The following is a 9581-nucleotide window of genomic DNA, read 5'->3' on the forward strand; positions in this document are numbered from 1 at the left end:
AATTGGTTTGGGCCTGGAAGGAACACTTTCATTTCGTCAGACAAGCCCATATCTCTCTGAGAGGCCAACTCAGGGCCAAATCCTATACACCGATCAGGTCGGTGCCTATCAGACAACGCACACCCTGGTCGGGTATTGGGCCTGACCCATTTTCACATTTTTTTAAATTTTGGGTTTCTGTTTTTTCTTTTCTTTTTTATTAGTTTTCCTGTTTTCTTTTCTGTTTCCTATTCTTTTCTGTTTATTTTTCTTTTTGCTCAAAATTGAAAAAGTTCAAATTTGAAAAAGTTCAAACTTGAAAATAGTTCAAATTCGAAAAACGTTTAAATTTTAAAAATGTTCAAATATGAAAAGTGTTCAAATTTGGAAAATGTTCAAAGCTAAAAATTGTTCGTTTTCAAACAATGTTCATAATTGAAAAATTTTCAAATTTAAAATATGTTAATTTTCGAAAAATGTTCAAATTTTGAAAAAAAAACCCGAATTTTTGAAAATGTGTTTAATCTAAAAAATGTTCATATTTCAAAAATAATATTCTAAAAGAAAAAAATAAAAATGACCTTACCTGATGGGCCGCGGCGCACTACACAACCGCCGGGTCGGGAGTGTGCGGCACCCGTCCGCACCGACCTGGTCGGTGTATATGAGGTCCCAACTCAGGTGTACAATCGTTTGATTTGTGAACATCAAGCCTAACCAAACACGCTTAGCTACTCAGGAAAAAAAAAACGCGCGGCACGAAACGGATACTGCCCTGACAAACGAAAAATGGCTTTGGCACCAAGCTCCATGGAGCTCGCGTGCCAAATTGATGCACTGGATGGACGGTGGCTTATGTACGCGCCTGTCTATCTGAATCCGATCGGCCGAGCTCAAAAATCTCATGGATGGACGGTGGCTCCTGAGCTAAAACATCTGATCAGTGGACAACGAGGTGAACCAGCTCAACTTTCTGGTCCGAGACCAGATCGGTGGCAACGCACGCTTGCGTCGGCGAGTGTCGCCAACAGGCAACAACCGATTGTAGACGCTGTTAAGCACGGACGGCCATCGTAGCCTTGTGCAGTGGTTCTGCAACTGCAGCTCGTGGAGGTGGCTGACAAACAACTCAACCTCTAACATGTGTTCAGTATTTTGACCCAAGAACAGCTAAGTGCAAAGGTATCATCATTCAACATAAAACACATCTCCATTTTATTATCACTATCATGAAAGGTGCAGCAACTGTACCACTACAGCAGAACAATCTCACAACCAGCACGACCACGGCGTAGCACAGCATGTTCATCCTTTGATCGACATAATAAAGGGCAACACGATTGGGTACAGATGCAAGACTCACTCCTTCCCGAGAAGGGCAAGGAGCATGCCCTCGTAGTCTCCGGAGGTGTCTCCGGCGACAGCCTTCTCCAGGGGGACGCTGTTCCTCTTCTGGTACACCTCTTTTATCAGTTTCAGGTCCACCTCGGCCCGGGTAGTGATGATCCTAGTGAGTGAGTTCTCATCTGTTCCGTTCCCTGCAATAGCCAACCTGACGACCTTCTCGAAGTACCTATCAGGGCAAGTGAAACACCGGATCACAGCCCGCAGAGTTTTAAGGAACTCGTCTTTGGGATCAGCCTTGAGATCCTGTAAATTGCAGAGATTGTTAGAAAGTAGCTCCTCAGTGGACGAAGCCTAGAACTAGCTGGTTAAGGCAGATCATGCCCAATTTATGGACTTGCGCTAAATATCATCAACTCTAAGAACAAAATTCATGTAAGAAGAAGAAATACCATTTACAGATGATTCGAATTGTTCATAGTTGTAAAACGTAGAGTTTGCAAAGTAGTGAACGTTTGTAAAGAAGCTCTAAATATGATACTAATTTGTATCCACAATGTGATCAGTTATAGGAACTCAAAAAAAATGACTAGGAAAATATCCAGATATAACACAATCCAGACAAGCACATGAAAATTTATCTACTTCAGCTGGGTACTAACTGAAGAATAGGGTTGAGCTTGGATACACAATGTGTATTACATATGCTCGTATCAGGCAGAGCTGATAAATACTAATTGTTGAATACTTTTTCCTTAGAAGTTGAATAATGCAGTGGCATTAGGACAGATGACGAGTCATGCGCTATGTTTTACATTATTCATTGCATGACTGAATTTAACTTTATTTTGCGGGTACCTGAATTTAACTTAGTAGACTGAAATGCAGACCAAAGGTTAACATATAAGCTGATGACATCCTATCAGATATTTAACAGAACCGGCAAAAGGAAAAGAAAAAAAAAGCTCTGTATGTACCTTATTGATTGGGTGACCAAATGAGTCATTGTAATTGTTGAATGTTGCAAGCAGCTGAGCTTTGCTGCGAGTAGTGAGGATCCTGATGATCTCATCATCAGCGTAAGCCTTATGCTCGATCTTATCCTGCAGTATTTTGGCTTCTGAATGTGCCAACCTTGTGTTGACCTCTGGTCCTTCATAGCGGTACGCGCTTACAAGCGGCACCAAAAGCTGAAATGGAGAAACAAAGAAAAATCCAGGTGTCCGTTAGCCAATATTAACGACGTCTGCACTGCTATTTCATTAGATAGACTGAAAATCAAGGTAGTGTGAATGGAATGGAACAATTGTGTCATGTTGTAAATTAGAATATCCTAACAATGTGCATGCAGGTCATAGCTTGTTTTAATACCAGTAACACATCAAAATCAGACAATGACCTGGGACGGAGTAACTAAAGACAACATGGCATTCTATTTTGATTGGAATTTAGGCTGAAGGGATCCGAGACTTCATTTTGTAAATTTAAATTTCACGAGTCAACATCGAAGAAACAATTACACTTTTGAAAACAAAGAAAAACAGAGTAATTTAGACAATAACTTTCCCTGAAATATTCATGAGAAACCCAATACCTTGTAAACATGCTAGTGAATATTTATATACATGAACGTTATTGTTAGACTGTGGAGCAAAGCCATCATCCTGATAGCACAATTCGGAAGAAAATTGACAGAAACAGAGTACCAAAAGTAGTTTCTGCTAGCAGCCATGGATTCATTTATCAAATTCAAAACACAAGCAACCAGGAGGCCATTCTCACATGTGCGAGGTCAGTCCTAAGTCTCCCATAGATAAAGGTTTGTTTCACGGTCCATTTTGTCATTCACGAAGTCAGAAGTTATCGTATGGCAAAAACAATTCTGATCGTGCAGAAGATAGGAATGCAGTATACCTTGCGGAAGTCGCCGGTGACGTGGGCAGCGACGTCCTCCTCGAGCGATCGCTTGAATCGGTCGTGGTATGCCTGCCTGACGGCGAAGAGCTGAGCGGAGCCGCGCGCGCAGGCGATCTCGACGAGCACGGGGCTCCCGGCCTGCCACCTCGTGGCGCCCTCGTTGGCCAGCACCGCGTCCCGCTCCGCGGGGTCCAGCGTCCACAGGATCACGGCCCTCTGGTCGAAGAAGCGAAACGGTCGATCAGAGATCTGGAAACGGTCGGGGGAAGTAGTGCGCGCGGTGCGCATAGCGGCGAGACTGGCGGTTATACCTCGAAGTCGCCGGAGATCTCGTCGGTGATGCTGCGCAGGAGCTCCTCGCCGTAGGTGGCGGCGTAGTGCCTGCGGATGGCGCGGCGCTGCGCGGCGTCGCGGTGGGCGAGGATGGAGATGATGAGCGCCTCGTTGGTGCCCCATCCTGTAGAAACAGAGTACATCACATCGATCACACGGAGAAATGGGGGGGACGAGGATGGGCTGGAGTAAGGCAGCGTACCTTCGAAGGCCTTGCGGAGCTGCTCGCAGTCGTCGCCGACGGCGGGGACGGAGGCGGGGACGGTGAGCGTGGCCATCGGGATCGGAGGCGATGGGATGCGGGATCCCCCTCGAGATGTGCTGCGGGGATTGCGCGTTTCTGTAGGGGGGCAGAGGGGCTATTATAACGGAAGCGATCGGCCGTGGGGGTTTAAGGAAAGCGATAGTATGTGGGTGCCATGTTAATAATTAGTGGGGGAGCAGTGACGATCTGATCTGGATCATCTGTATCCCTGTAGCACTGTATGGACGCGTGATGCACGTTTGGCCCTGGCCGGCCTCCTGTGTTATGGAAAGACCTCGATCGAGTCTTAAGCGCTAAGTCTGCAGGGATGTCATAGTTTATGGAAACTAGATTTAGATGCGCGCCTTGGCGCACGACCCCGTGAAATTCACTATGATTTATATTTGGTATAACAACCGTGAAAATAAGGTGAAAATGGTAATACAAATTTTAGGTTTTACAAAACAAACTTTCTATGATGGAATGAGGGTAAAAAGCACACGAAATTGTGAACACATTGGCTCTAAGAGCAACAGAAGTAAAGAAGTAACGAAGGAACGTTTTTGTAATACGTATATAATAAGATATAAAAGAAGAGAACATCAGAAACACACTTTAATAAGATATAAAATGAAGAGAACATCAGAAACACACTTACTGGAACCATACACAATTTCAAAGATATCAATTTAATTAACCTACCACACAAGTGTGATAACAGAGTCAAAAGCAATAAAATTGATAAACTGAAGAGGCTATAAACAACCTAACACTACATGAGTGCATAACCCTTGCAAAGTTTAGGAATATGAATCATCATTTTCTCCAAACAATTACATGCTAGCAATTAAAGTTGATCAATTCACAGGAGATTTTATGTTGGGTCCAAATTAGTCGGCCCCAATAAAATAAGACAATAAAATTAGGGGTGTGCGCATCCACGGTCTTTAGCATTGGTGGTTTGGAAAACACTATACTGAACATTTATACAAATCGTACATATGATTAAACTAAAAGATGATCGCATCCACGGTCTTTAACATTCGACCAACAGGATCACGGCCATGGGCAGAGCCCCTGCGCACAACCATGAACACTACCGATTCCACCGAGCAAGACAACCACCTTGAACACCCAACGATCCACCTTGCCCACGCCCTCTACAACCACCACCAACATGACCGAAGCCACCACGACCACCCACAGCCACCATCCCACCACAGATTTCAGCACCAAGTACGGGCTCTTGCTGTACAAGGTCCGATTCTTTCTACAATTTTGACCAAAGGTGTCCATCATCCTACGATCCAAATAAAGACAATACAATCAATTAGCGCACTAAAGAACACATTCTACAATAACCTGAATGATAATTCAACAAAAAAATACAACTTAGTATGGAAGGTTTCGGTAAAAAGTTTAGCATTTATGCACGGGTTTCGATTCACCTTCTCAAGTAGTCATCCAGAGCAGGTAGCACATAATTCTAGAACTTCGTGAATTTGGAGACCATGATGTACTTTCACAATTCAAAAACAAGAAACTTGGGAGCGTGAAGTGCACAAAACACACATATGAGATACCTAACAATGGAACCTTGCTAGTTTTTTCTCCTAATTATTTACAAACACCATACCAGCGTGTCAGAGTGATTAGGTTCCATGTGAGAGTGAGCACAACTGAATTAATAAATTTTCTTTTCACTATAGTATAATATAATTTCAACATCATTACTTAATACTGAGTGTACACAAATTGCGTACTGAAAAGTCCACCTGAAGTGTTTTGTTCTTATAGTCTTATATGGTTTTTTTATATTGGATTGCATTTCGAGCTTGTAGAACCACAAGTGTACAACATCCCTGTAAATTATTTTCAACAGCTCTACACACTAAAATTGCACATAAAAATATTTTTATGCAGTGCTCCTTGTAATGTCCTTTTGTGCTCCATTTTTATGCTTTACAGCTTAGCATAGCAGATAGTAAGTGAGCCTCTCTGTGAGCCGGTAGTTTTTTTTTCACTAACGGTGTAATGCATTAACTTTCACCATTGCATGTATTACAAAACCAACTCGCATCAAGAATGGCATTTAGCAAAATGAAACCAATAAGGGGATCAGAATACGTATATCTATCGGATCCTATTCGGTTGACCCGAGAACTCAGCACTCACCAGGAAACCAATCCTATTGCATGAAAACGAGATTGAGTTGATGTTCGGATCTTCACGCTTACCTCGAAATTATCTCCGATGTTGACAATGAACAAGCCCTCGGCCGGACCGACAGGAAACCGGATGTCATTCCTCTTGATCTGCACGCCTTGCACATTATTTACTTGGAGCACGAGAGAGCGGATCGGAATTAGAGTGTGGAGAGAAGGCGATGACTTTGTCCGGCTGCCGCATGCACGGGAGACAGGGACGGTAGTTCATCTCGAATGATTGTATCCCGCTGGCACATTTCTCGGCGATCGTTGCTGGTTCCGGTCCCGGATTCCTCGCCACTTGTGACCAAAAGAGAATCCGAGTATGTGCTTCACAGCGGTAGAATATTTATACGAGTGTTGATCTGAATGAAATTCGGTCGGACACATGATGTTCCATCTAAGAATGTAATGGCAACACTTACAACTAAAGATTAGGAGGCGATAGTGATACCGAGACCAGAAATGATATTTATAATTAATTTTTCCTAGCAAGTAATAGAAACACATTTTACTATAATTAAGTTGCACTGAGTAATGATAGAAGTACGATCGACGAGCGGTGAGCAATCAGATTCAGACCTGAAATTAGAAAACTGGTTAGGCCAGAACTTAGGTGGCCGACTGTGTATTGGTAAAGGATGTCATCCCAGTAAAGCTTCCGATCTTCCGAGACAACAAATCATTGGCCATAATCTTCCAACTGCACTCGCTCCTTGGAACGCCGAGTTCTTCGTCTCTGAAGGTAATTGGAAGAATCGCCGAATGTTGGCTTCATCCCCTCCATCTCATCGTCCGGAAAACAAGCCGTAATTCAACACCAATTATTTTCCATCGGGATCGGTGGTCAACTTCTTATGATTTTCTAATTACCAAGACTAAGGAATCATCCACTTGAACCACAAATTGTACATAATTATAAGCTGAAAAATTGTACACCAACAAGGCGAGTAGTGATAATTATAGAAATGTAGAATGCAAGGCTTCGTCGATATCCTCTCGCCATGGCCAACACTCATCCGATCTCTCACTTCTTGGCATAAGATGGAGGTGTGGTTCTGCGGCTCTTGCCGTTCTTCCTCTCGACCCGGCTAGAGGAGGGGCATGGTATGGGAGATGGAATGCTAGCGTGGCGAGGGCGCTAGAGAACTCCCTCGCAGCAAGTGCCTTTGGAGATGTGCTCTCCACCACCACCGGCGACTCATCCGGCCGGCCGTACAGCCCGCTGCTGCTCCTCTCACCTCCCGCGAAGAATAAAAGGCAGAGTAGCGGCGAGCTTGATCAGCGGCCCGTCCCCTACCTGCTAAGCACGGAGATGGCTTCCATTCTTTCCTATTTCCCTTCAACAACCGAGAGGAGAATCACACGGGCGACATCCCTGCTCCATCTCGATCTCGTCGACGGCGGCCATCAGAGCACCAAGAAACATCGAGCTCCATGGAGGAGGCCAACCGACGAGATGGGGATGGGAACTTGGAGGAGGAGAAGGGCGGGTGGCGGCTAGGGAGGCGGAGCGGCGGGGAGCGAGGCACGCGGCTGCGGCCGGGGAGGCGGCGGCGGGGATCGAGGCGGCGGCTGCGGGAGCCGGGGAGGCGGCGGTTGCGGGAGGCTCGAGGGAGGGGAGATGGCCGGAGGCGGCTGCGGGGAGACGAGGATAGGGTTTGGTGCCCTTTTCCCTCCGCTCGCGAGCACGCGCGACGCGAGAGGCTGGGCCGAGAGGGCTTTACAGGACCCATGGATAAAAAGTGGGTCTGCGGGAGGGCCTCAGCGCCCTGGACGAACGGCCGGCCGAGATCGCGCCACGTCAGCTCGATCGGACGGCCAAAAATCCAAACGCCTGTGAGAGCTCCATGGGGGTGCAGCAATCATACCGTGAGATGTGTAATGCCTGCAATTGTTATTGTCCAGCTAACATTATCATGTTGGTCTAAGAAAATGAGCTAACTGCTCATCTTGACATAAGAGACGATCTAAAATAAGCTAGCGGCCACACAGCTCATACCGAGAGTGAGAGTGAGAGTCGGAGCGGAAACAATGGTGACAGGCGCGTCACTTCCTTGTTGGAGACGTCGCATTGGAGTTTCTAGCCTTCGCGGTGTGACAGAGCTCGCGGCGGTTCAGTGAGATAGTGCTAAAAAGTGCTTGGATGCTATTTGGCAAAACGAGCATCCAATTTGTGACCGTCCGATACGTTTCGGTCGCCCCGGATCCCGCCGCACGTGGGAGCGTCGTCCCGACATTTGCGCACCTGAGCTCGTCAACATTGGACAGCGACGTCTAGGTTGGACCCACATGCCCCTCTCTCCACGTTCTGCCCCATCCCCATTCCTTAACCATGAAAAGCTCCGCCGGCGTCCATCCACCGGGCGATCCCGTCGCCGGCCTGCCCACCGCGCGCCCCCGGTATCCCTAACACACCCCCAAAGGCTCAGCTCGCCTAGTCCCAGTTTTGCTACCGCGCCTAGAATGCTCTCTCACCTCTCCCCGGTCCTCCTAATCGCGGCGGCGCCGCTCCGATGATGGCCGGAATGGCGTCCCACGACGCTCGCGGGCACTAGGAGGATGGGAAGAATCGGGAGCTCACGGTAAAGCATGCAGATAGGCAAACGTGCTCGGAGGCGAGCGAATCGGAGGTGGTAACGCCTGGCCTGAGTCGGGGACGGCAATGGCCAATTCGTTCGATTCGTTGCGCCTCAGATCGATTCCTTTTACAGGCGAGCGAATAGGAGACGGGGCAGATGCTGCCGATTCGCCGGAGAGACGCCGTCCTCGCCGCCGGAGTCCCGAGCTCACCGGTCTGCTCCTGCTCCTCCTCGTCCAGGAGCGCGCGCTCCGGCGCCCCGAGATTGACCGACAGATACTGCTCAACCTCGTCCAAGAGCACGAACTCCGCCGCCCCGAGCTCGCCTGGATGTAGGAGCTTGAGCTCCGGCGTCCCGTGCCCCGCCTTCTGCTGCTTTGTCCTGGCGGCGCTAGGATGTTGCGGGACAGGGATGCGCGCAGCAAGTTGGGTAGGAGCGCCGGTGGGGTAAGCACAGGGGAGGGGTTCCTGCCGCAGCATCCTTCGGTCACATCCTCGGCCAAGGCTGACAATTGATTGATAGCAACAACTCTTTGTTCAGCACATGTCTAAATTTTCTAGCACAGAAACAACGGTAGTAATTAATCTGAGAGTGGATGCTTGTAAAAATATTGCTATGCTAGGTTGTATTCGCAGACGAGACATGAGAAAGTTGTATTTTGTCTGCAATATATTTGGTTTCACAAATAAGCTAAGTTGTATCTTGCACATAATAAATTGTTCACTCCCATATTTTCTAAGTCGTGTTTGTAAACGGTATATTGTTGCTTCACATGTGTGCTAAGTTGCATACCTGCTATTTCTAAGTTGTATACCCACTATTGTTAAGTTGCATACTGACTGTTCTTAAGTGACATTCGCACGACGATTAAGTTGCATCCATTGTCTGATGTAGTTTCACCATTTCTAAGTTGTATATCACCACCACTAAGTTGGCTAGAAATATTATGATAAAGCTGCGTACCACCATCGTAAA

General features: G+C 46.9%; 1 protein-coding gene across 1 annotated transcript; it reads right to left on the minus strand.

Moving 5' to 3' along the window:
• Positions 1-1239: 1239 nt before the first annotated feature.
• Positions 1240-3851, minus strand: LOC124708706 (annexin Gh1-like). Its single transcript, XM_047240380.1, has 5 exons — positions 3776-3851; positions 3552-3697; positions 3238-3456; positions 2301-2513; positions 1240-1629 (listed from the first exon to the last, which is right to left on the minus strand). Exons 1-5 carry the CDS (start codon positions 3849-3851, stop codon positions 1339-1341), a joined length of 945 nt encoding a protein of 314 aa, XP_047096336.1. The 3' UTR covers positions 1240-1338.
• Positions 3852-9581: the final 5730 nt, after the last annotated feature.

The sequence above is a fragment of the Lolium rigidum genome, chromosome 1, assembly GCF_022539505.1.
Source record: "Lolium rigidum isolate FL_2022 chromosome 1, APGP_CSIRO_Lrig_0.1, whole genome shotgun sequence".
Classification (NCBI taxonomy): domain Eukaryota; kingdom Viridiplantae; phylum Streptophyta; class Magnoliopsida; order Poales; family Poaceae; genus Lolium; species Lolium rigidum.

Bases quoted from the DNA above. Each gene is read 5' to 3' on its own strand.
- LOC124708706 (XM_047240380.1), bottom strand. From the start codon at position 3,851: ATGGCCACGCTCACCGTCCCCGCCTCCGTCCCCGCCGTCGGCGACGAC. The intron at 2,514-3,237 runs GTATACTGCATT...TCTCCATTTCAG, and splicing joins TCACCGGCGACTTCCGCAAG to CTTTTGGTGCCGCTTGTAAG. The intron at 1,630-2,300 runs GTACATACAGAG...TGCAATTTACAG, and splicing joins TTGGTCACCCAATCAATAAG to GATCTCAAGGCTGATCCCAA.